The 27,829-nt window shown below is 40.6% G+C and overlaps 1 protein-coding gene across 13 annotated transcripts in view; it reads left to right on the plus strand.

Moving 5' to 3' along the window:
• LOC129764752 (C-type lectin domain family 4 member F) overlaps positions 1-27,829 on the plus strand; it is a 223,372-nt gene that overhangs the window by 55,975 nt on the left and 139,568 nt on the right. For 8 of the 13 annotated variants that reach the window (XR_008741217.1, XR_008741213.1, XR_008741218.1 and 5 more), the window contains one exon: positions 11,280-11,747. The exons of 4 other annotated variants lie outside the window; for them this stretch is intronic. Coding sequence is in view for 1 of the 9 variants with exons in the window: in XM_055764206.1 (XP_055620181.1) it covers positions 11,280-11,747 (468 nt within the window). In the remaining 8 variants the exon portion in view is untranslated. The remainder of the gene's footprint in view (positions 1-11,279; positions 11,748-27,829) is intronic. One more of the 13 variants, XR_008741220.1, reaches the window with a different exon arrangement.

Genomic DNA, 27,829 nt, shown 5'->3' on the forward strand with positions numbered 1-27,829 from the left:
TATGTCAGGTCAATTCAATGCTTTGATGTTTATTACATCCTTCGTTGCATGTGATGGGAATGAATAAGTCTGGATGATCGTAATTCATCACGTATGTCGTGGCATCCTCAACCATATTCATTCAAGTGCAGTCAAACGTCATACGAATGAATCTCCTTCGAATTTTCATCTCTTAACTGATTGTATTCATTAGACCGGAAATTTGCTTGCTATAATTGAAGATGAAGATCAGAAACTCAGCGTAGAACGCGCAGTGGAGAGTGATCCTGAATTGAGGGGTGATCGTAAACCGTGAAGGGTAGGGAGCATGAAAAATGTACTTCATATTTGGTTTCTGTGTTTCTCTTTGTTACACTCATGAATCATACCAACTGGTTGGAAACATAGCAAAAGTGTATTTAGCTAAAGAACTAATAATTTAGATACTTCGTGGCTTCCCCTACTGATAGCAATATCAACAATAAGCGTAGAAGTTCAGTAAACTGACGGCATTAGAAGATTGATTCTGGCTACTAAAAAAATACCATCAGACCGGATAAATACCCTCCTGGAAGTCATGATGACGTTGATGACTCCAGTAAATTTTGGAAGCATTGAATTGAAGTTCATGACTACCTGTCGGACGTTTATTCGCACTGATCATGAATTTGTAATCGTCAGAAGACATATCTTCCAATGCCGTTTGGACTAAACGTATCAAAGTGTTTAGAAACTGACAAAACCATCGATAATGTTCAAGAAATGCTTATAAATGACCGCGAAATGCGAATTTCTTGTCAAAGACTGCTAATCAAACCTCAGTCAATAACAGAAGAAGACACGACATCAAATCTCATCTAAAGATAACTACTGTTGCGACCCAGTCGTGACCACAAGCGTTTCGGGACTCTTTTGAGCAAACTCGTTGTTAAGTTGGAGAATGCTTTAAGCTAGAAGTTTTATTTCATGAGAGTTATAATATAATGTTTAATTCAGTGTAAACTTACATTTATAGTCCTTTTTTGTGTATTTCGCTATCTGTGTCGGACTGTTGTGCAACGTTTTCTAACTTTATCTGTTTCGATGTAAATATATGTTATTTTCCATGTTTGGTGTAATTCAATGTTGTGTGTACTTACAATAAGTTTAATTTGTTAATTTAAATAAGTTTCAATGTTCAATTATCGTAATTTCTCTATTTAAACTTCCACGTTTGTACTTCCTATCGATCCTTCTATTGTTTTGTGTTTGTTTACTTCCCTATCTGCTATTGGTCTATCCCTATTGGTCTATTTCTTTTGATTGTTTGAATGTGACAATTGTCAACTGCTCTTCAGAAGTTTCCTTTTCGACAACTGAACGGTTGACAGGGTGGTCAGGCTAATCGGTTTCCCCAACAATCCCCGACCCGTATTGCTGGACATCCCTTCCAGCTGTACCATCATTCAGCACCTCAAGCACTGCCAGTCCAGTAACCGGTCTCTGTAGCACGCCACTTACCGTCTGAACATCTACACTCCGAACTCTGCCGTCCTTTCCCTTGTAGACCTTCACAACCCTGCCTCGTACCCAACCATTGCGCGATTCTTTGTTAACCAATAACACCAAATCTCCTGGTTGAACAGGTTTAGAGTCCGTAAGCCACTTGGAACGGCAGTTGATGGATGGAAGATACTCCTTGATCCACTTTAGCCAGAACTGGTCCAAGAGATTTTGAATCGTATCCCAGTTGGTTCTAAGAGCTTTCCCGGTACCTATGGGCTTTGTTGGCTGGACTACGCCACTGGCACTCAACATCATGAAGTGGTTAGGCGTTAGCGCCTCGCCGTCCTCTGTCTCCAAAGGCACGTAAGTCAATGGACTTGAGTTGACAATCGATGCAGCTTCAGCCAGGAACGTACGGAATGTCTCATCATTCGGCTTCTTGATGGTAGAGATAGTTCGTAAAGCTGTCTTCACAGAACGCACTAAGCGCTCCCAAACTCCGCCCATGTGAGGGGCGGCAGGCGGATTGAAGTGCCATTGCGTCTCACTATTGGTGAAAGTTCCTGCCATTGATCTGTTGATGTTCGCAATTTCCTCTCGTAACTCCCTGCTTGCACCAATGAAATTTGTGCCCTGGTCGCTGTAGATCTCCTGCGGTGCACCTCGCCAGGCTATAAACCGTCGAATGGCTAGCTTGCATGCTTCTGTTGACAAGCTACCGACTGATTCCAAGTGCACGGCACGAACAGTCAAACAGGTAATCAGCATCACCCGGGTTTTCACCTCACTTCTTCCTGATCGTATCGGAAAGGGACCACAGTAGTCCACACCGATGAAGGTGAAGGCACGAACGTAAGGGGTTACCCTGACTTCTGGGAGTGGAGCCATCCTAGGAACCCTTGGGGTGGATCGGTAGACAGCACACCACCGGCACTGCTTCGCAACTCTTCGAATTAATGTCCGTAGGCAGGATATATGGAACTTTTGTCGCATCTCGTTGAGTACTGTTTGGCCGTTCCCGTGTGCATACCGCCGATGATACCATTCAACAAGCAGCTCCGTGAAACGGTGGTCCTTAGGCAGAATCACCGGGAATTTCGCATCATATGTGGTATGCGATGCATTGCTGAGTCGCCCATCTATTCTCAATACGCCATTGGCGTCGATAAACGGAGACAGCTTCCGAAGTTGACTAAATTTTTCCAATTTTCTGCGCTCATGTGGTTGCAACTGCTCGTTTCCCCGCAGGATTGTTAGCTCATCAGGATAAGATTCTGCTTGCACCCACCGCCATACTGTCAACTCAGCTTCCAAGATTTCCTGTCGAGAAAGTACTGGGGAACAGGTTATTTCTGCGTCGTATTTCTTCTTCGTTATTGCACTGAAACGCCGAACATAACCAATGGCTCTTAATAAACACTCGAGTTTGGAAAATCTCCTGTAATCAACTGTAGTTTCAACCGGCGCCCGATGGTGCTGGTTTGCAACGTAGACTGGACGCAGTTCTTCTACTGTGTCAGATGTCGGTAGATCTTGATTTGGCCACTCTGATTCATCTGCGTAAAGATACTCCGGGCCACAAAACCACCGACTGTCCTTCTGGAAGTTGGGCCCTTTCCCCCACTTAGTAGCCTCATCTGCTACATTAAGACGTGTGGGCACCCACCTCCACTCGTCCAAGCTTGTTTCATCCAGGATTTCGGAAACTCGGAAAGCGACAAACTGACGGTACTTCCGTTGATCAGATCTTATCCATGAAAGGACCGTCCTAGAATCGCTCCAAATGACGCATCGATAGATCGGCAGCGTATGACTTTACTGTATGGACTTCATCAGACGAGCGCCAATAACCGCCGCCTGAAGTTCTAGCCGTGGTACCGACATAGGCTTCAGTGGAGCCACCTTAGTTTTAGCTGCAACGAGCGAGCATCGAACCTGGCCATGGTTTACCATCCGGAAATAGGCGACGCAAGCGTAGGCCGCTTCGCTTGCGTCTACGAAGACATGTAGTTCAAGGCTCTGCAAACTGCTGGAACTGTAACCCGGGATATAACACCTTGGTATTCCGATTCGACTCAAACTGTGAAGAACTTCTACCCAGCGTCGCCAAGTGTCATGTAGTTCTCCGGGGATTGCTTCATCCCAGCCAATACCGGTACGCCATATATCCTGGATCAGACACTTCCCATGAATCACGAATGCAGCTACTATTCCAAGAGGATCGAAAATACTCATAACCACCCGTAAAACTTGGCGTTTAGTCGGTGCGCTCGTTCCATTGATCAGCAATTGGACATCTTCTCGAAATTTGACTGCGAATGTGAATGTATCTTCCTTCGGCTTCCACACCATTCCGAGTACCTTCTCAGTACTCGTTCCTTTGTCAGCCATGAAATTTTTCGTGATCTGCTGGCTTGAGTCCCCGACCCGTCGAGTGACCAATTCCGAATTCGACAACCAGTTCCGGATTCCTCGGCGTTCTTGTTCTTGACGTAATGAGCCGAACATGGCGAACACGTCGATCCAAAGGTCGCAACGTCCATGACGTACTCTTGAGCTGGCTTTCCTGGTTCATCTCGCCACAGGAATCTCTGCGCCTGCCGATCTTCACGCCGAATCTGTATCTGATGAAACATTTCTTTGATGTCTCCTGCAATGGCAATTTGACGTTGTCGGAAGCGATATAGCACCACTGTGAGCGAAGTCAGCAGATCCGGGCCCTTCAGCAGCATAGAGTTGAATGATACTCCCTCTACCTTGGCCGCGGCATCCCAGATGACTCGTATCTTCTCCGGTTTATTGGGATTCAACACTACTCCCAATGGTAAATACCACACCCGTCTAGGGTCACTGTTGACTGACTCTTCTCTCGACAATTTGTGTGCATAACCCTTATGCTGATAGTCGACTACCTGCTGGTTAATGTTACTATACAATTTCGGATTCTTCGCCAGCCTTCGCTCGAGACCATTCAACCGCTGCTCTGCCATATCCCGACTGTCGGGGAATTCAACGTAGTCGTGCTTCCAAAGCAGACCCGTCTGAAATCTTCCAGTTGAAGTTCGGATGGTGGTTTCGCTCAAAATCTCTCGAGCACGACGATCGTCCTCTCCTTCTACCTCTGGTACAACGGCAACGCATATACTCTCAACGGAGAAGAATTCTTTTACGGTATCGTGCAACTCTTGATCGGTCGACCGAGCACAGATGTGAAGATGTCGCTGCTCAAGCGAAGCCTTCCACTGTTCCGAAAATTGTCCAACCAAGCCTTGTTTTAGTGGCAACAGGTTCGTACGTCTTTCCTTCCCTTTTCTTCAAAGTGACCAGCAAACTGGCATTTTCCACTCCGATAAGGATTCGAGGAACTGCTCTGTCATAACTCGCTACTGGTAGACCTTTCAAGTACTCATACTTTTCTGCTAACTCTGGATATCGCAGGGACTGCGGTGGAAGATCAAGCTTCTCCACTGTACGTACGTCGTTCAAAGCATGCTGTCTATTGTCGTTTACACCAGCGATTTGCAATTGAATTGACTGTGACTTCGCTTCGATTCGTTTTATGCCACTGGTCCACTGTAGACAAAGCGGTTCAGCCTCGCCTGTAACACCAAGCTCTTTCGCAAGCTCCTGCTCGACCAATGTAAAGGATGATCCATCATCGAGGAACGCTAACGTAGTCACTGACGAGTCTTTTCCATAAATGGTGACTGGGAGAACTCGAAAAAGGGTAGGACGTGGCTGTAGTCGATGGAGGTTAATTGTGCCTGTGGTAGTCGTTGATGGTGGAATCCTTGGATTTGATGATGCTTCTGGTCTCCCAGGGTGAAGCAATTTGTGGTGACGTAGTTCACAACCATTCATTCCGCATAATGTGGCTTTACATGGCCACTTACCATGCGGGATCAAACAGCGCCTGCACACGTTCGTTTGCTGAACCAATTTCCATCGATTCTCAATGTTTGCACTAAGAAAACTGCGACAATCCTTTACTTTATGACCCTCCTTTTTGCACACCAGACATGGCTTCGGTCTTTCGATAACCTTCGGGGTTCCACTGCTATTCCACTTTTGCTCCTCACGTTGTTCGTGCTTCGTAGCTTCTTCGGTGGAATGTGCGTTCAGGAAACCTTTTTCCTTTCCTTTCTGCTTATCAGATCTCCCTGCCTCCGTCCAAAGTGTGACCTTACTGGCGGCAGAAACGATCGTTGACATGTAATCCCCGAATGCTCTCATGTCCACCACAAACAGTTGACGTTGATACAGACCCCAATCTAATTTTATGTTGGCTGGCAATTTGTCCACCAGCTCTTCGAGTAGAGTAGGGTTCGACAAATGGGCTTTCATTCCCATCGATTGGAGATGACTGCATAGGTTCTGCACGACGAGTCCGAAGTTTACTAAGCTTTCCAACTTATCCGCTTTGGGAGCAGGCGTAGAGTGAACCTTATTAAGAAGACACCGAACTATCAATTCCGGCCGACCATAGAGAGTGTGCAGCGTCGCCATTATCTGCGGCACGGACGATGGATGAAGTAGGTGACATCGAACAGCTTCCCGTGGTTTACCCTTGAGGCAACGTTGTAGCCTCATCAGATTTTCTCCATCCGAATAGCCACACATAGCAGTAGAATTGTAGTAACTACTCGCGAAGAGTGGCCATTCCGTTGGGTCTCCTGTGAACTCTGGCAAATCTTTCGGAACAACGTGTCTAGCGGCGATTTGTTGCGCTGTTGGCCCAAACATCGGCACCTGGGGTTGAATGGAATCGGGTACGACATTTGATGCTGCCCCGAACTGCTGAATACCTGTCGCGCACGAAGTAGCTTGTTGACCAAGACCAGGAATTGTGGGAGCAGCGAAACTTTGTCGTGCGCCTAAACCGAATACAGGAGGATACTGACCAACACTCGGAACACAAGAAGTTTGCGGAATACCCAACCGTGGTGATTCTTGCACTAATCTATCAACAACTACCGGCGAGGTTATTGGATACGAATAGCTGGAAACGCTCAACCCTTGTTGATTAGACAATGAACGTGGAGAAATCACTGATGCCGTGAACGTACTAACGGGATTCCGAACGTTATCAACGGTGGACTGAGACGAGGTATACATTTGGATCGATGGAATGTAAGCAGAATTCAAACTATGGACCTCACGTGAGAGGACTGGCGGATACCTGCCAGTATTTAAATCTTTCACACACTGTGTTGTGGTACCTACTATACTACTACCAACTATACAATCATGTGGTAAGAAATTATTCATAGTACTCGACTGCGGTTGGTTCACCATCGGAAGCGGTACATTCGGAGGGAACCTACCTATCTGCTACAATTAGTAGTAAGTAATTGTAATTGGTATTGATGCACTACTGGCTAGAGCAGCACTGGAAGCTGGATACCACTCTAACTGCTGCAGACTTCGTTCATGCTGCCGCTGTTGAACACCACTCAGCTGTTGATGATGCACTGGGCGGTAAAACTCCTGAGTGCCGGATGCTGACGCAGGTGAGATGACCATACTCACTACCGGTAGCAGGTCCTGCTGACGGGATGTAACTGGTGAGATCTGCAAGGCTGGATAGCTCGGCAGCACTGGAAGTTGTATGCTTTGCTGAACCATAGCACCACTCGTTACTACGCCGTTGTGCGTATTGGAGGCTAACGATGCAGCAGGAATTTGATTGGTAAAACAATCAACCGCAGAAGAGCTACCTACTTGGCCGTCATCCTGGTTCGGGGCAGACGTTCGTTTGGGTAGCGTTCCAGTGGATGACGTGGTTCCGGTGGGAATTTCGTTGTTTCCGATACCGGCGACCATGGTCAACTCTTCCTGCTTATCCACCCATCCTTGAACTGTGCTCCGAGCGCTGCGGACACTACGGTTGCTCCGTCCACTTCGGTCATCATCGTCTTCATCAATTCCCGCTTGCAGAATCTCGTACTTCTTCTCGATGAACTGCTTTTCCAAATCCAGCTTATCCTGCAACCCCTTCTCTCGCATAGGCTTCTCCTCGGCTAGCCGTTGGAGTTCGAGCTCTCGCTTAGCACGAGTACTCGAAGAGGACGATTTTCCGGACTTTGATCTAGGTGGTGGAGGTGGAGTGGTACATTTTGCACAGACGAAGCACTCGTTCTCAACACCTTTATCCACGCCAGCACACGAAAAGTGAATCCACTTCGAACAGACATCGCACTGGACCATCCACTGGTCTGCAGTGTTCGGTCGCGTGCACATGATGCAATCCCGTGCATCCACTTCGTCTTCGGTTACCTGCCGCATCAAACTCTTCCTCTTATTCCTCAAAGACATTGCAATTATGTACTTCGACTAGCCGATGTCTTTGGAACAATAAATCGCTCGTCGAGTTTGAGGTTAAATTCGCGTATAAATCTTAAAGATTGTTGCGACCCAGTCGTGACCACAAGCGTTTCGGGACTCTTTTGAGCAAACTCGTTGTTAAGTTGGAGAATGCTTTAAGCTAGAAGTTTTATTTCATGAGAGTTATAATATAATGTTTAATTCAGTGTAAACTTACATTTATAGTCCTTTTTTGTGTATTTCGCTATCTGTGTCGGACTGTTGTGCAACGTTTTCTAACTTTATCTGTTTCGATGTAAATATATGTTATTTTCCATGTTTGGTGTAATTCAATGTTGTGTGTACTTACAATAAGTTTAATTTGTTAATTTAAATAAGTTTCAATGTTCAATTATCGTAATTTCTCTATTTAAACTTCCACGTTTGTACTTCCTATCGATCCTTCTATTGTTTTGTGTTTGTTTACTTCCCTATCTGCTATTGGTCTATTTCTTTTGATTGTTTGAATGTGACAATTGTCAACTGCTCTTCAGAAGTTTCCTTTTCGACAACTGAACGGTTGACAGGGTGGTCAGGCTAATCGGTTTCCCCAACAACTACAGTCACGCCATTCACGTTCGAGAACAGTCTGACTCGAGCCATCTCACGTTATTCATCTTAAGCAATATCCCCGAAATACTGAATGTTCAATAACGAAGAATTCAAATTGTTATTTTCGCAATTTGCGATGAGTGGCCTGCGTAGCCGAACGGTTGCACCTCCGCTTACTCCGTGAACGATCGTAAGTTCAATCCCAGAACCAGTGTTGAAAAAAATCATCTTCGTTTAGCTCAAAAGCATATATTTTCCTGCTAGGTTGCATCGAAAACCTATATACTCCAAACGAAAATCAAAATTACAGATCCAAGCAACCAGTGAGTATGAGCAAATGAACTTTTTGTTGATCAATATGTTTTGATGTTTATTTTTCCACCCAATGTCATTTTCATCTTGATTATTCAGAATGCATGAACAGAATTTCATTTTAGCCAAATGAATATCAGCTGTTGTTTACTTTTAACCAGAGGTAGCTGTGTGCGGCTGGTTTTTATGTAGGTCGGATTGTACTGATGCTTAAGTCCTTCCAAATCAACGCAGGCAACAAGAAGATTATGATATATTGTAATCCATTTGACCATCGAGTCTAGGAGCAATTGTTATTCAATTGCAATACGGTGTTTGGGGATCGTTCGCAATGCCGTTGTTACCGTCTCGCCAAACAAAATCCTGCGCGATTTCTTGCAAAGATCGTTTCATCGAGCTCTGGCGTTTTTGTTCTCTAAATGATCCAGCCTGACTAATTTTATTTTATTTTTGAATTTTGGCTCAAAATCAATGCCAGAACGAATATCGTTTCGAATGTGAGAAATATCAATTTGTTGCTTTTGATATTCAAAGTAGAAATAACAGCGAAGTTATGAACCCCACTCAATGCCGCATTCATTCATTATAGCAAATTTGTTCATGCATCAGCGATATGAACAAAATGAACTCGTTTGTTATTGTCATCAATATAATGAGGGCAGTGTGTTTCGAGCTGAAAAAAAGTCATTTACACTGAAATAAAATCATATTCGTTACTCGTGAATATTTGTTGATATTCTAAGTCACCGCCCAGAACCACTCATTGGTTGATCTTCTAATTGGTCTTTTCAAAAGTTAGAGACGAATTAACTTTGTAGTCTCAAGCTTCTATAGTTGAGAAAACAATGAAGAAACCATTTCGAGAAAACGAAGGTGCAGCGTCGGCATCTACATGAAAGCAATTGTTCTTTGTCATATCAGCAAGTCCAAATGCTGTTTTAAATTGTTAAAATTTGAATGAAAATTATTACTTGATCGTATTTGAATACTTACTGAACTATTTTGTTGTAAAATTTCCAACAAAACTCATCGTTACAATATAAAATGATTGTCAGACAAAAATCTCGATGAAGATTCTTCCATCACTTGCAAAAAAAAATGTTACTCTATCACATAGATCATACATTAAAACCATTTTTTGTGCGATTTTTTTGTGCGAATTTATATTGAGCGATTTTTCTTGGGCGATTTTCTGTTCTTTTGCGGTTTTTTTTGTGCCGTGTATGAAAAGAAGCTTATTGACGAAGTTATCGTCCATTTAGTTTTGATGGTTTATATGCATTTCAATGCGAAAAAAAGCATATTTGCGTCTCAATTATCCACTTCTGAAATCATTCCCCTCCTCTCATCAAATGCTCTAAGTTTTTCTAAGTTTTTGCATGACATGATTTCTAGCAGCAACACGTTGCAACTAAAAGCACAAAACATCCACGCGCAACCGAAAAGGCAAAGTGTCCCGTCGCAAAGCAGGGTAACAAAAGGAAATTGAACGGTGAATGGCGTGGATTTGAGTTATTTTCTTGGGGGAAACTTTTTTTAGGCGGTACCTATCTACCGCACAAAAAAAGTTTTTTTCAAAATGTGTATCGAACTCGATTTTTTAAAGCTGCTGGTGAAGTTTTGCACGATTTTTTTTTGTGCGACTATTATTATGCGGTCCCTATCCCCCGCAAAAAAAGGTTTGCCTGTATTTGATACGAAAAAGTTAATTTTAATTCGTAATTTCAATTTCAAAATAGTGTTGACCTACGTGAAAATCTATTACAATTTTCGCTTGAATACCACAATGTTTATACAAAATACTAAAATCGTGATAAAAATGGGTAAGGTCGAAGAACGAAAATTTGGGGTTATAGATATTGTTTGAAGCCACATAAAACATAAATGAAAAGAAAGAAACTAGAAGTGGGTTATATCTGAGATATAACAGGTATTAATGCTCAAAATCTTGTTTCTCCAATGCAACGCTCTCGTTTTCGAAACTTTGAACTTACACCCCAGTAGAGAAATGAAAGACGTCAAAAATATGATGTATGGTATGAAATACACTTTACGATAAATACATAAAACTCGGTCGAACCGCTTCAAAGGAGGAATCAAATATGTATTTTGTACTATGATAACGTACCACATCATAAAGCAATAATTTTCCATGAAATTTTGACAAAAATCAATACGAAAAAGATCCATTAGCCAACAGATATGGGACATTAGCTAAGATTGGGCAATCTTTGCAAATAGATCGATTCACTGAGAATCATTCTTTATCGAATCGATATTTGAAAAATTAAAGCCATTTTTTCCAATTTTGAACAAATAATGGACTCTCTTCGGCAGTTGAACTTGCGTTCTTCACATTCCCGCAATGTCCCCTCGATTTTTACAACGAGCACGCACAGAAAACCACACCAACTTAATCGTCACAAACTCTGGCAACTTCACCGCTTTCAATTTTGCCACAACTGCATAAAGTTTCCCCCGTTATGCTGTTCCACCACCCCCAAGTGACTGAAGATGAATATAGCTACATGATATTTTTTTCTTCTCTCTTCCCTCTTCGATTTGTGAAAATTGTACACCACTTCTAGACGCAGATTCGCAAGTGCTCGAAATACAGCGTCAAAATCTGATTACGCAGAAAATTCTGCAGCGCTATCTCGAGCGACGATTGCATCCCGAACGGAGGCCCCAAATCAGAGTGCCGTCGGTTGCGGAGATCCTCGCGAAATCGCTCACATCCGGCTCGACTCGAGACAATCGACAGCAAAACCAAACCATAAGCTCCTTCTACAGAGGCTCGGCCGGTAACCGGTACAACCTATACGGAAACAGTCAATATGACGAAGAGCAGGAGGAAGGCGATCAGACGGATGAAAACGAGCAAACTGAGCGCCAGCAGCGGGATGACGAGGATTACGAAACCGAGCGTGATTTGGATCAGTATGATGATTTGGAGGCCTCGCTGCTGAATGATCACATCGACATTGAGTCGCTGCAGTCGGGCGAATCGGAGCATGTCGATTCGTTCTATCGGGAGAAGTATTACCGGCAGAGAGGTAATTATCAAGTGATCGTGTTTCTCTGTTACTAAATATCATGTGTCTATATTTGAATTTCAAGTCACTTGGAGGTTAGTTGGAGCAGGATTATGATGTGTGGTGAAGGATACTAATGAAATTTAAGACACTAATCGAAGAAATGCGTGGTGGTTTAGGATTATTCTGGGTGTTTGACTGATTGCATGTTTACGTTTATCTGTTTTGTCCTTGATTTCCACCAGAAACTACGACACACTGTTCTCTTAACCTAATTCTTGCGATTCCTCGACACAAAGCTCCCCATTGCAACACAACTTTAGGGTGGTACTTTAGGAGGTACGTTCCATGTTTTGTTTTTTTTTTTTGTTTTTTTTTTTTTTTTCTCTCTATTTTATGTTTCTCCTCTTATATGGATCCCTTAAAAGAAAAATTTTTTTTTTTTTCACTGGGGTCCATACATTTTTGTTCTTCATGTTTTTGTCCACTCACCTCGTTTCTAAATGTTTGTTTATGTCCTTTTTTTTTTTTTTTTTTTTAATAACTGGAGCCCAACTCTAGGATCCTCAAGTCAGAGTATCTTCGAGATGGGGGTGAGTGGAGGGTATAAAAGAAAAAAAAAAAAAAAAAAAAAACTTGTATATTGTAAGATACCCCCGAACACGACTGCGACTTCCTGCCTTCAGCCAGTGGAAGGTGACGTTTGCATGGTTTGATCACGATCACACTATATCCGATATTAAGGTCGTACTGATCTTGTTCGCATTGACATTGACCTCAAAGCTAACCACGGGAAAGTTGAAACTATGGTCAGCGGGCAGGTGAGTATGACAATGGTACATTCCATATGCTAATCGTGTTAGAATACATTCGGTTGTGTCCAGCAGCAACAGCAAAACAGCAATTAATTAATTTAAATGGTACATGATCGTGCTATCGTATTCGATGAACAGCGATTTTATTTATTTTACCGGAGATCCAGAGATGACAATGATCGGATACTTAAACTTGTAGAACTGTGCATGTTGTGATTTGCAAAACATTATGTGCCAAGAACGAGCCGTGAATAATTCTAAAATAGCTTCAACCCACTGGATTGAGCCGGCCGTTTGAAAACAACTACATAAGCGTGACCATCGATAGTTCGCGATCTTTCAAGGTGTTCAAAACCACACAACACATGCTAGTTTAATGTGGCGTAATGCGATCAATCGCTGACCTTGAGTGGTGCAACTCCGACTGGAATGTCCGAGTATTTGGTGTAGGAGTAATGTGGAATTAGATAGGAATGATAGACTCAGATATTGACACGCAAGGTTTTCCACTCACATAAATTATTTAAAGTGTTCATGACAGTATTGATATGTACATGGACAATTTGTTGCTCTTAGATAATGAAGCTAAGCATGTAAAATGTTCTATATTAATAACTGATCAACATATTAAGGGGGCCCCTTCTCTGGAAGGTTCAAAAATAACGGATTTTGACGTAGGGCTAAGTCTTTCATATCTGTACCGGGGTGTAAGTTCAAAGTTTCGAAAACGAGAGAGTGACGCTGGACTGCAAGGTTTTGAACGTTAATACCTCTTTTCCGGCTCAACGGAGTAATATGATAATCTTTCCATTCGAAAGACAAAATGTCCACGAGTTAGATGATCGTTAATTATTGACCCGAAAACTTGTTTCAATAGCTTTAAAATTGCTTAAAAAACAGGTTATTGAAACCGTGTATAAACTCGCATACGCTCTGGAAATCCCTTCAGTTGATGCGGCGATGTGAGATGAGGACGGTCGCACTCAGACGCCTCTGCATTATGGTCTTCTTTTCCAAATTCATTTCTCTTCTGCAGTTCAATCGAACGGATGGCTATAAAACATTACGCTTCCTTTGCTTTCGTGCATCATTCACGTCCAAACCGTACCCCAGTGTGGTCATACAGTTCACCGAGTAAAGAAGTATTGGATTTTTCATCAAGCGTAGTACAGTCAAGTGTGAACCTGGGAAAGAGAAAGAAGAAGATTCTCATCCCCAATGACTCTAGCAACAGTCCCGATGAGAAGAGAGGTAAACGAAGCAGCATCGTGTCTGTCCATCCACCGGCCTCCCTCACCGGAAGCGTAGACCAATCAGAGCGCATCAGTAACCGATTTTCGATCCTGGCGGATGCAGAAGAAGAACTTACATCAAATCGAACCACGGCAGCGATGGGAAACAACAACACGGATCCCAGCGAAATACTATCTGGAATCCAACCCCCGGAAAAGGTGAAACTGAAGCTACCCCCTCTGGTGGTTGCATCGGTCCCTCTGGATAAGCTCAATCGTACAATGCTAGCGATCGGCATAAAAGCCATTTATCAAGTCACTAGGATGGGAATCAAGATCCTCATGGCAAGCCGAGACAAATACAGCAAATGTAAAACGTATCTAACCAAGGCTGGTATTTCATTCTACACGCATGACGTGTCAGCAGACAAACCGTTTAAAGTGGTAGTCAGGGGGCTCCCGGCTATGGAACCCGAGGAAATTATATCCGAGTTGCGCGACATGTACAATCTACAGCCTCTGGCGGTATTCCCTATTAACCGTCGGAACAAAGAGCTGACATATCGTGATTGCCTGTACTTGGTACACTTCGCCAAGGGCAGTGCAAGCCATCCGCATGATTGGTTAAATCCGCGACGTGAAGGTTAAATGGGAGGCATACAGAGGACCGAATCGGAGCGTGACACAGTGCATGCGCTGTCTCAACTTTGGCTACGGCACACGGAACTGCCATTTGAAACCAAGATGCAACGTTTGTGCTGCTGTTCATCTCATCGACCAATGCCCGATGAAGGAACCTGAAGTCTTCAAATGCGCAAATTGCAGTGGGGCCCATATGTCCACGAACAGGAATTGTGCGCATCCGCTACGATGCCTCTACGAAGAATCAGCAGCCAATCCAGCGCAAGAAGAAGAAGCAAGAAAACATCAACTTGTATGCCTTCCCGGAACTGCCACCTCCGCGGCCGAGACCGGTACCCAATCTCGCGCCCCTTCCACTTCCGAATCATCAGCAGACGCGAAATCCATCAATAGTTGACCGCTCTTCCGGGTTTAGAGTTCAGCCCTCCGTTGACACAAATCAATGGCCGTCCGAAGCAAATTTTCAAGAGACATGCACAGATCCATCGAATCAGACGATTGTTCACCTTGCAAGCATCGTGGCCGAACTCCAAAAAATGATGGTGCAGATGATGCATCTCTTTACGCAGCTCAAAATTCACCACCAGAATCCTTAATTGGAACACCTGCTCTATAGCAGCCAAAAAGTTAGAACTCAACAAATTTCTGCAAAATATCCAAATCAACGTCGCGTTCTTAACCGAAACGCACCTCAAGCCTTCCGTTAACTTCACTCTGGCTCATCACGCCATTTACAGGCTTGATCGAGCTGGAGCATCCAAAGGTGGCGTTGCAATAGCCGTTCGCAAAGGACTGGAATTCAAAACTCTGCCCGACTTCCGCTTATCCATCATCGAGGCCGTTGGCATTGAGCTCCTGAGAGACTGATAATCATGATTGCCGTGTACTATCCGATTCAGTGCAAGGTCTCAGACGGTACCTCAGTGCAATTTAAAAACGACATCCAGAGGCTGACTCGACGCAGTGGTAAATTCGTCATCTCCGGGGACATCAACGCCCGCCACTCCACATGGGGGAACATTCGTGGCAACCGAAACGGAGCAGTGCTCGCTGCTACTACTCTCTACTACTCTCCAACCGGGGCCGGCTCCACACTCGACAATACTCTTACTAACATCAGCGATGGCTGCTCTCCAATCACCAACCTATCCAGCGACCACCTCCAGGTGGTATTTGAACTGAATCAAGCAATCAACCACCGACAGCAGTACCTCAGGCGGAACTATCATCAAGCCAACTAGTCCCGGTTTCAGCGGTACGTGGAGGACCGCGTCAACGAGATCCCCTGCCTGGCAGCGGTAGAAAACATCGATAGGGTGTTGCAAGCACTCTCCCACGACATCAGCGAGGCGGAGCATCTGGATGCAGTAACCAAACACATTATTTCGTTGAGGAATTTCGTCAGACGCCAGTTCCAAAGGACAAGAAATCCTTCTAGGAAAATTCTTTTTAAAAAACTCAACAAAATAATCGCAACTAGAGTAGAAAAATTAAAAGAAACATGCAATTCAGCAAGGAACTTAGAAATATACCTAATTATTCTAGGCCTTCTGGCGACTCGCTAAAGTCCTTAAGAAAAAACCCAAGCCTGTGCCTCCCCTCAGAACTGATAATCATTCATTCCTAACATCTGGTGAAAAGGCTAACGTTTTAGGTGTTCATTTCAAAGTCGAACAAAGTGTTGCTCAACTTGCATCCTCAATTAATCACATACTCGAGCAATAAATACGAGATTTTTGAAGTTTTTTTCCAAAATAAAACCGTATTTTCTAGAGGTTCAAGAAGAAAACATTCTCAAATATTGTTTTACAGCAATGTTCGAGTGGTGGGAAACGTTATTTTGATCTGCTCGAATAGTTAATCAATGATTTATTTGGCTATTTTATGAACTACAGTAGAATCCGTTTATTATGACTCCGCTTATACTGACCTATCGCCTATTATTACGTAATTATACAACGAAGTTTGGTTTTCATATAAAATTCTTTTAAAAAATTCGAATATAGTTACATCTTAATAAGATTTCATATTTACGTGAAAAACTTTTTTTTACAAAACTCTTTGTATGACATCCCTATATTATGACATCCTTCCGATGTCATTAAAAACGGATTTGACTGTACATAAAAAATACTACACGAAGCATCGTAATAATTCTATTTCTCAAGCTCTGTAGTAGGTAAAAAAATGATTTTAGATAAATCAAAGCCGAACCTCTTGAAATAAAACGATTTTTAAGGATCCAGTTTTCTTCCAGTCTTTTCAAGAGAAATCTTCCAGTTTTTTGAAAAATATTATTGGCAACCCTGGACGACCGGATCACTAAAGCTATAAATATACTCAAAAGCCTTTACCCGATCATCGCCCGGCGGGCAAAAACATCAACTATAAACAAACTCGCCGTTTTCAAACAGATAATTTCGCCAATGCTTGAGTACGCCTCTCCTGTTTGAAGGAGTTGTGCTAAATCACACATGAAAAAGCTCCAGATCATTCAAAACCGGTTCTTAAAGCTAATCCTAAACCTCCCGTGGCACACTAGAACTACCGAGGTACACCGGCTAGCGGGATTTGACCCAATCGAATCTAGAATAAATAATTTTGAACGGAGGCACATAGAAAGATGTCAACAATCAGAATGGCAAACGATTGCAGAACTCTTCTCCTAGAATAATAAATTTGTATAGAATAATAAAAATGTATTTTTTGTATAGTAGTTTAAGCTAGTAGGTTAGGTTAGAATATTAAATTAAAACTCAAACATACATCCGTAGATGTCAAGCAGCTATAAAATCCAAATGAGTAAAATCAAATCCAATTCCACATAGAATAAATAATTTAACAAAAGCATTAAAAGCAAAATACTGCGGAATCACTTAAATTCCAAAAACCTGTTGTAAAACAAAAATTGGAAAATAAGAATGGATTTAAAAAAAAAATCTACTCTACTCTCGCACCGTGAGGACTTGTCTCATTGGGACCAAGCAGACAGCTCGTGAATCTATCGGTGGTAAGGCACCACGAAAGCAGCTCGGAAAAGCGCATCAGCCGCAGGAAGTGTGAAAAAGTCACATCGCAAACGACCGGGAACCGTCGCTTTGCGTGAAATTCGTCGCTATCAGAAGTCGACCGAATTGCAGATCCGCAAGCTACCTTTGCAGCGTTTGGTTCGTGGAATTGCCCAGGACTTCAAAACCGACTTGCCCTTCAATGTTCCGCGGTTATGACACTGCAGGAGGCAAGCGAGGCGTATTTAGTCGGCCTGTTCGAAGACACCAATTTGTGTGCTGAGCCACTAACGCGTCACATCATGCCCAAGGACATCCAGCTGGCCCATCGTATCCGAGGAGAGCGTGCTATTACCTTAGCATATAATCAACGGCTCTTTTCAGGGACACCAAATTTGATGGATTAGAGTTCAGAAAAGTTTTTGCAGGCCGAACTGAAAGGAGTATTTAGCGAAAATCGTGGTGTCGATGATAATTCGATACAGATGGGTGCCATTGACTATGGATTTGATAATGACGAATACGAAATATGTGATAGTGGATATTTCACCATATCGAAAAAATCAGCTGCGTTACAAAATTATTTGTGTACGAATGCCGCAAACGATAGTAGATTCTAATTTGCGCTGGGTATTCCCTCGGAGAACTCGATTCCTCCTTTGAGCATTAATAATCTCTTTCTGGCAAAACGAAGTGGTATGATAATCACATTATTCGAAAGATGAAATGCAAAAGTTTTGTGCCAATCTCCTTTCAACTTTCAACAACTCTTTCTCCCGTTTGTCGTTTTTCAATTCCGTTTCTCCTCTGCAGTCGGACCTAACGGAGCATGTAGCGAAATCCGAGGTATCGATGATAACCGATGGGTGCCATTGACTATGGATTTGATAGTGAAGAACACGATATGATATGATGTAGTGGATATTATATTACAAATCAATATTTGTTTACGAATGCTGCAATCGATCGTCGTTATTGGGAAGTTGGAATTGTTGGGAAGGGAGTCTTATTTTTACTATGTAATTCCGAGGAGGAATCCATTCCTTTTCAAGTGTTAATAATACTGCCCCGGATCAACGATGATTCCAATTGTCGGGGCTTGGGGACTGGGTACTATTTGCGCTGAGTATTTCCGAGGAGGAATCGATGCCCGCTTTGAGCGTTAATAATTCTTTTCCGGCTAAACGAAGCGATATGTCTAAGAGATGAAATGTCTGAGATTTATATGCTTGTTAGTTATTTATTGCTAAGTCAACGTTAGTCCTGCGTCCACTTTGCGGTTATATCAAATATATAACCCACTTCTAGTTTTTCTTCGGATTTTGGAATTAAATATGGATGTTGGGACATTTTGGTGATTGGTTAAGCTATATTTGAAGATTTATTGTTAGTTTTTTCTGCCATTCTAGTGATTGGACCGATCTTGACCGATCTGGCTAAATTTTCTTTCAATATGTACACTAGAGTGCTAATGGATGTATTGTAAAAATTTGAGATTTTATGAAAACCGTAAAATCCCCCAAAAATTATTGATACCGAATGTTCTTAAAATGCATCGTCGAGATTTACTGTTATTTTTGGCACTCGGTCGTTTTTTTCGTCTGAAAAGTAGACGACAATTTTTTTTAGATAAGGTGATCAGTAGAGCATTTTTCCTTTTCAATATCGTTGATTTGTTTTTTTTAGAAAAACAAACAAATTACGTTTAGGTACTTTTGGGGTATGACATGAAAATATCAACTTGCGTAAATTTATTTTACCGTGTTTTCTTCATCGATGCACCCCTCGGTGACAGCTGGTTTGCATGCCGTGGTTGCTTACATCTGACACAAACATGGTTTTAGTAGCTGTTTAGTAAACTTTTCGTGCTTAGTGACGTATTTTTGACGCTGAGGAATGGAAAAATAGATGGAAAGCAAATCTCAATACAGGTCTAAATTTGATTGTGTGTGACTTACAATGTAAGGAGTCTTAACAAAACATTGCTGAGAAGTACAGGGTAAGTCGTGGTGCGATCCAGCTGTTCCTATGGAAGCTTCAGATGCTCGACACCCCTTCCAGCAAAATAATGATCCGTAGCATACTGCGAAGAAAACAGCAGCATTCTTTCGATAGACCCGGAAGCCCCGACTTGAATCCTATTGAAAATTCATGGGCGATTTTGGGCAACAAAATGGACAAAAGTTACGAACAAGCAAAACTATTTCGCTGCGAAGGCTTGGGACGAGCTGTACTCTCCTCCGAAACCTTATGGAGAGATGCCAAAGCGTTGTCAGTTGGTTATCAAGGCCCAAGCGGGGATAATATTCACTATTCGTATTCACTATATTATTCGTTTTTATTTATTCTTACTTTTTTTTAACGTGGGTCTATATCTAACCGGAATATATTGAGGGTGAATGCCTAAACACAGAACATGCAGGAAAAAATTAAATTTCGAATGATTATAACTAACATTTCTTAATAGATCGGAATGATGTTTGGATCAATTCCTAGGAAATATTTTTACGCCTTTATCACAATAAACAAAATGTTATTTTTCATGAGATGAACAATTGAAAAAAAAAGTTAAATGTCATGCGTTATTTAAACGCCACGTCTTCATTGGCTTGATTTACGGTTTCCCCTACACAGACTTCAAGACCAACGTTTTGATTGGCCCTATTTACGGTTTCCCCAACACGGACTTCAAAGCCAAGGTGCCTGGGGAAATCGGCTTTGCAAATATATGCAAACTGCGAGTACCTTTGTACTTATCTCCCGAAAATGAAAGAAATCGTTTTTTCGACAAACGGACAAATCTTGAACAACGCTCATCGAATTATTAACAATGCAATATGCTATCCAAAACACTACATCGAAAATCCAGACACATATAAGCCTTGCGTAGTATTTTTGATGTAGGACTACGCGTTTCAGTAAGTACAACAGATCACTATTATATGAAATAAAGTTTACGTTAAAGTTTACTACTTTCGCAACGAATGAATTTTGATGTTTTGCACACCAATCAAATCGAAAGTTTTCTAACGTTTGTTTCATATGCCACACATTATGATTTTCTGATTTGTAAACGGTTTAAATTAACGAACATTGGAAACATTTCGATTTTCTCAAATATTCGTTCTACCCATTTGTGAGGTTACCTACCCGTGCTGTCAATAAGGTACAACTTATAGATATGATGAATTTCATACTGACTCGTCTTACGAGTTTGCAGTATCATCTTAGATTGCTGTGAAACGTTGTTGGACATTTAAGTTTTTTCCCATTTTTACAAAAAAATGAACTGAATAACTGTAACACATACAACATTCAAATTTTAATTAAGAAAATATAAAAAAAATTAAAAATTTATAGTACAAAAAAAACAAATTATTTTTTCTCAAAACCGCATTTTTTTAAACCGTTTATTTTTTTTCGAAGAACACATGAAAAAGTTGTTAGGAAAACTCTTTTCCTGCAGAAGTTTCCTTCTTTCGATGTATGGATGATTTGTTGATTTGTATGATTTGTTGGTTATTGTATGAGCTATTCATTAAACTGTTTTCTGAATTTAAAAAAAAAACTTTTCTCAGCAAGATGAATTTAAACGAAAAAAAAATTGTTTCAGTGCAAAATTACTTTTAAATTTTTTGATATTGCGCATATACGTTTCATTGAAAAATTACTGCTAATGTTGATTCGTAACATTTGTGTGTGTGAATTCAAGCAATTGCCATGTTCTAAAACGTTTTTCTACACACAAAAATATTACGAGTAAAACATTAGTACTTCAGGAATCTCTATACAAAAATACCATATAATTCAAAACCTATAAAGGATAGAATGTTGACGTCTTTGACAAAAGTCTATACTTAAATATTATCTAAAGATTTTCTGGATACACTATTTCCCTATCTTAACTTGAAACGAAATTAGGATTAGTTGTAATTTTTTCGAAGAAAACATAAACATAAAGTTGTTGTTGGAAAAACATGTCCTTCTAGGAGTGCCTATCTTACAATGTATGGATGTCTTATCGGTTATTGTATGGGCTATTCAAACAGGATTTTTTGAGATTTTAAAAAACATGTGTTTTCGAAAAAATGAATTTAAATTTGTAAAAAAAAAATTTTTATCAGTGAAATATTCCCATTTTTTCATATTTTCTATGGAAATTTGAACAACTTCCTACATTTACCTATTTGATGAAAGTTTTACAGGTCTTATAGTTTTCAACTTAGAAACATTTGTAAAAAAATAAAAAAAAACTTTGGCTCTTTCCAAAAAGAAGTCTTTTTTTTAGGAGATTTCAAGTATGCGAAGATGCTTAAATAACCAATGCTTTAACGCCAACAATAATTTTTGAGTGAAAAAAGCGTGTGTGTAATCCGGAGGGTGTTCGGGCTTATTGGTGATTTTTTCCGATCGATCGCTTAATTTTCGTGAATTTGAGCATTGTTTCCGGCTTGAAATCGACGTTAAAGTGCAGCGTATTTCAAGGCGGATGCAATGAAGGTATTTTTCAGTGATGAGAGCTGTGTTCTTCGACGAAGACTGAAGATAAAAGTTTATTCTGCAACAGTTGTGTAGTCATACGTTAACAATACGGTTTGAGACATTACCTAGAATGAAGAATTTTGAATTTTGAATTTTTATATATATATTTTTTTTCAAATCAATAAATGATTATACAGGGTTTTCCAACTTTAAATTCCGAAAGTAAATTGAAATAAAACACACTTAGAATTCGAATTTCGATGAAACTTTTATTTCAAATTAAAGTTTGGTTTATGTCATTATGTGTGAAATACAACATCATTCAAATGTCCACCTAGGGCTTCCTCGCACACCTTGATCCGGAACAGGTAATTTTCGATGACTTTTCGGCACATATAAGGCGGTATCTCGGTCATAACTTCACGAATGTTGTCTTTCAAATGTTCAAGAGTTTGCGGAGAGTTGGCATAGACACGGTCTTTTGCATAACCCCACAAAAAAAGTCTAGCGGGTTCAAATCGCATGATCTGGACGGCCAATTGGCATCACCAAAACGCGAAATTATGCGTTCCTCAAATTTCGTTCGCAATATGGCCATGTTTGGTCGTGTTGTGTGGCACGTGGCGCCGTCCTGCTGAAACCACATGTCATCCGTATCCATATCTTCAATTTGTGGCAAAAAAAAATCGGTTAACATGCGGCCATAGCGCTCACAATTCACAGTTACCGTCTCGCCGTCCTCATTTTCAAAGAAATATGGCCCGATGACTCCACCAGACCATAATGCGCACCAAACAGTGACTTTTGGCGGATGCAATGGCCTCTCAACAATCACGTGTGGATTTTCTGAGCCCCATATACGGAAATTTCGGGCGTTCACATAGCCACCGTGCTTGAAATGTGCCGCATCGCTGAAGAAAATTTGATGCGAAAAATCAGCATTTTACTGCTGTTGTTCGTTCACCCAATCGACGTATGCCCGACGCATTCCATGGTCACCACGCTCTAATTTTTGTACCAGTTGGACTTTATATGGATGTAGGTGCAAGTCCAAATGCAAAATTCGCCACAATGATGTGTTTGAAAAGCCCAATTGCTGAGCACGCCGTGGAATCGAAACATTCGGGTCATCCTCCACACTGGCAGTTATTTTTCCCATGGAATCTACGATTTCGCAATGTTTTGAAATATCAAATGCATGCCGGGGGTACTTCTGTATCCGCATGTGGTTTTCTGCTCTCCGGAATGTGTTTCGCTAACACGGATCACAATATCGGGTACGAACACAAGGCTTTGGATCGATTATTCAAGACTGAATTGGAAGATATGCTCATATCTTCATATCTTCTGCTCACTGAATTTTACGCATACCGTTTGATGATTAGGGAAAATTCTGTTAACGAAACTGAGTGTCTGAATTCATTTAATCAAGCAAATTCGAGGCACGAGGAGTACGTACACATGAGAGATGTAATAACTTCAGAGGGAAAAGTTAAATACAATGATCGTTTGACAATTCATCCGTTCACATATTTTGGTAGTCCTAGGCATCATATCAAACGTGAAAGGACAGTTGTCAATTTTACTTGTAACGAAGAACGTAATCTATTACAATACATGTGTACGAGAGTCGCCAACTCTTTTTTGATTATGGCAAATAATATTGGTATTTGGCAACACGATCAGCATTCACAATCATCGATGATGACAGAGGTAGAACTAGTGTGTAAATGTATTGGTAGCAAAAAGTAATTCAAACAACAATATTGTACAATTGTCAGTGGAGCAGAGAATAACTCAAAAAAAGGGGCATAGAAATTCAAATTCATTTATTCAAAAGTATTGTTAATGTAAATTGTAGTTAGATGTAAGTCTAATAAAATTTGTACAGTTCGATGTTAACCGTGGAGAATAAAAGTTGTATAAATCACTAGTAGTCTGGTGTTCAATTATTACATGGATTGGCCCTGTATTTCTTCGAAGTGTTGGCCTGCTGGATCGACGAATGTATTCATCGAAGGAAACCCGCCAGGAACCGGAAATCCAGGAAGTCGTGGTTCAGTATCCCAACAACATGAATTGTTCTTAATTGGCGACTGTTCAAACTTTGAATTCAATTCAATTCGAAAATTGTTTCATTCAATCGATAAATTAATCGATACAAACTAATGATCACCGAGCTAAAGGTAGTCCCACGTCATCCTTGAGGTTATATCATAGATATAAACCACCCGTTTTTATTTCTAGGAATTCAATTCATTTTCCAACAAAATTGTCCATCATCGTATTTCATTCAGACAGCTGGCTTTCGAGTAGTTGGAAACATCGAAGACTTCGGATATGCCCTGAGAAAAATAGTGGCTCCCAAAATTGGTCATATGATAATGAAAAGTATATTTTAGGATATCCATTTATCTTCACTCATCACCCTCAGATGCTCAAAATCAACAACGTGTTTATTTGCCTCATCATCTGATTTTAAACTAGCTTGAAGTTCAATGCATATATTTGCTTTGGTCTATAACGAACCTTGAACTATTTGGAATTTTGACACCAACCAAGAAAATAGACATCGTGAATGTACGTGCACACGATACTCATTCTTTACCATATACTTTTTGAATAAATGAAGAGTTTCAGTAGAATTCGTCATGTCTTTTGTTTTTTTTTAATTCGGAGCACAAAAAATATTGTGAGTCTCACACAATTTAGGCAGGTCAAGTAAATGGGAATTTTACCACCTACTTCCGCTAGGAATTACGGGAGTATACTAGACTAGGAATTCGAAAAAAAAATCAAAAACTTTATACTTCATATTTCTGAAATTTAGGCATTCAAGAATATGCTATAGAAAGGGCTTTTCGAAAAACCCATTACTCTCAGAGCTATAGCAATTTTAGTGATGCGGTATCTAATCTTCTACGGCCATAACAATTAACTTCAAACGAGTTTTTCTCGAAACTAGTTTTTCCAAATTGGCGTACACGATATCGCAAGTTCTACTGAACCTATTTATGTCAAATTGATATGAATACAATTTGTATGCATCTCTCTATCGCATGAACCAATAAAAATTCATATTTTTTAATTTTCCTATTTTAAATAAAAAGGGGGAAACGTAAGAAAAAACTTTCAAAACGGCATTTTTTTTCTTCAGACGGACGTAATTTTTTTTTCATAAAACATGGTTTTGACATGTTCATTCGGCAGCGGTATTTTTATTGATTCAGAATCTGTTTGATTTTTGTGTTTCAGATAACCAGGAGGGCTGGAATCGTGTACGTCATGGAACAACTTTTTTTTGAACCCCCTCACTTCATCAGCTTGTAACTATTCTAACGAATATTTTTCTCCCGTTCTATTTTTGTTTTATTCTTAAAAGATAGATAAACAAATAGTTATATAATGAATGGTAAAAATATTCTTGGTTTTTTTCAGTGCTCGAAAAATCGTCCAAAACTCGTGCCCCCTTAAGCATGCTCACTCATCAATAGGAATGAATTTCAACTCATGTTTCCGGTAATACCACAACCGAAGAAAATCCTCTCTTCGACTGAGTGAGGAATGCCCTCAAAACCGCAAACACAGCATCTACTAGTGTCAACCTAGCTAGAAAGAGGAATGTTGGTTATAGGAGCTGAACAATTTCTTCGATTACAGCATGAGGCATTAATTTTAAGCTTCATCCCGTTTCATATTGCAGCACCCACCAGCTTGCGTGTTGGATTGTAGTGCGGAAGACCAGTGATTTAGGTTCAACAATCACTCGAAAGAGTGGTCCGTAAAGCTGAAGACCCGATTGGCGTTGAAAGTGAAAGTAATCATATTTTCATGAAATTTTATCAGGCAACGATTCGGATGGAACTGCTGAATGAGCGGCAAGCTAAAACTATCCAACACCAACACGAATTGCCACTGGCACGAAAGCTGCTTGATGGATGATTATTTTATACTTTATAACGAAGTTGGATGACGTGATGCTGGTTTTTCAACATGAATATACGAATGAACTATTTTTCATGAGCTTGTAATATCATAGTAACAGAGTAATACCGTAATGCACTGAAATCTGGGCAATTAAGCGCTTGCGATGATAATTTCAACTACTAAAAAAATTTACAAAATCGTTTTAAATGTTCTCAAAAATTTGTAAATTTTTCTTTGTGTAGTAATTCAGAATCCGGACACCTTGTTAATCATGATTCGAAATCCGGACATTTTTGTTGTCAAATTCTGAAAATATTTTCTATGCAGCATTCACCGAGAGAAATTGTTGATTGATTATTGTAAAACTTATCACTTGCTTGTAATTGTATTAACACATTGAGTCCTGTGCAGGGTCTGACTCTGAGATTTTCGTTAGGAAAACGATCATCAGTGGGGACTGATAGTTCCAAAATAGGAAGTAACAAAAAATATGGTTACTTTTCGGATGTTTTACGACTAGCTTCTAGTCGAATTACTGACTATTTTCTATTTACACAAAACATATCTTTGGTAGCGGGGACTGACACTGATATTGTAAAATGCTTCCTAATGTGGGCTAAATGGAAAGCACGATAAGATGCTTGTACTGTTATACTGTCAGTCACCGGTTGACTGACGTGAAAGTCAACGTGTTAAACATATTTTGGGACTAATAATAAGGGAAGGTTGCCCTGACCCCGACCTCTCTAAATTGCAACGGCCGTGGTAACATCCATACCTCTCACACTAAGGGCCACGAGTTCAATTCTCACTCCTGACATTCTTCCAAAAATTGAAGTGAAGTGACGAACCAGGTCGGAGTGCTGAATGTCACTATAATACAGATAAAACAAATATGTTTGATACTGATCGGTGTGGTTCATGACTGCTAAAAAAATGTAATGGGTTATATCTAGGACACGACCGCAATTTTTGACGTAGAACTACGGAATTATATTATTCAATCCACTTGTTTATCGCTTCGAATATTATTTTGGAATGCATCGAAATATTTGAAATATATTTTTCGCTGTTTAGCTAAATAGTAAATGCCATGGAAGATACGTTATATCTAAATAAATGCAGTGTATGTCCATTAGGGTTGGCAGCGAAAACGGTCATGTCAAATTTCAAAAACTGACCATGTACATTTTGTCTATTGGCCCAAAAAAATGACCTGTGCAAAGTTTCAGCTCAATCGGACATGATTTAGGGGTGCCTCAAAGCGATTTTTTTTATTTTTGATTTTCGAGGATCAAAATTCATCATCGAATTTTTTTTTTGATTTTTTGATCCTCGAAAATCTTGCAAGGGGGGAGTAAAGGAAATGCATGAAACGTCGAGATCTGGTGTCATCTCGAAAATTTTTGGCCGAAAATCGACCTGAGAGGCAATGAAGGTAGGAAAAAAAATAATTATCGAATTTAACCCGTTCGTTACGAACAGATTTTCGAGGATCAAAAAATCAAAAAAAATTCGATGATGATTTTTTTTCCATACATCCATTACCACCCTAATGTCCATATTTCAAAATTCTGGATACTCTTTCATATCCGCACGACTGAGCACAAAAATTTCCCGTATGCGCCTCTTTTGTCGTAGCACAATTTGATGCAAAGGCCTTCTTTTTTTGTATCGAGCTGTGTGTGTATAAGTGTGTGAAATCAACATTAGGTATGAGTGATGTCCGCTCGTTGTGAGTGATGTCCGCTCGTTGTGTTGTGCTTGCTTATTCGGTCGCAACTGTGGTTTCATTCCATTCCATCAGTGGAAAGATTCTGTACTCCATGTACTCGACACTCGCCAGCAACGATGTTGCTCCTATGACCAGCAAACGCGAAGTGATGGGGGTTCAAATCGTGGATGGCTTATTTATACCAAATAAGTTGAAAATTAGAAGAAACGAATGTATTAATTGCTCGTTATTGATGGTACGGGTAGGGTTACCACAAAAATCA

This window comes from Toxorhynchites rutilus, chromosome 2, assembly GCF_029784135.1.
Source record: "Toxorhynchites rutilus septentrionalis strain SRP chromosome 2, ASM2978413v1, whole genome shotgun sequence".
NCBI lineage: Eukaryota > Metazoa > Arthropoda > Insecta > Diptera > Culicidae > Toxorhynchites > Toxorhynchites rutilus.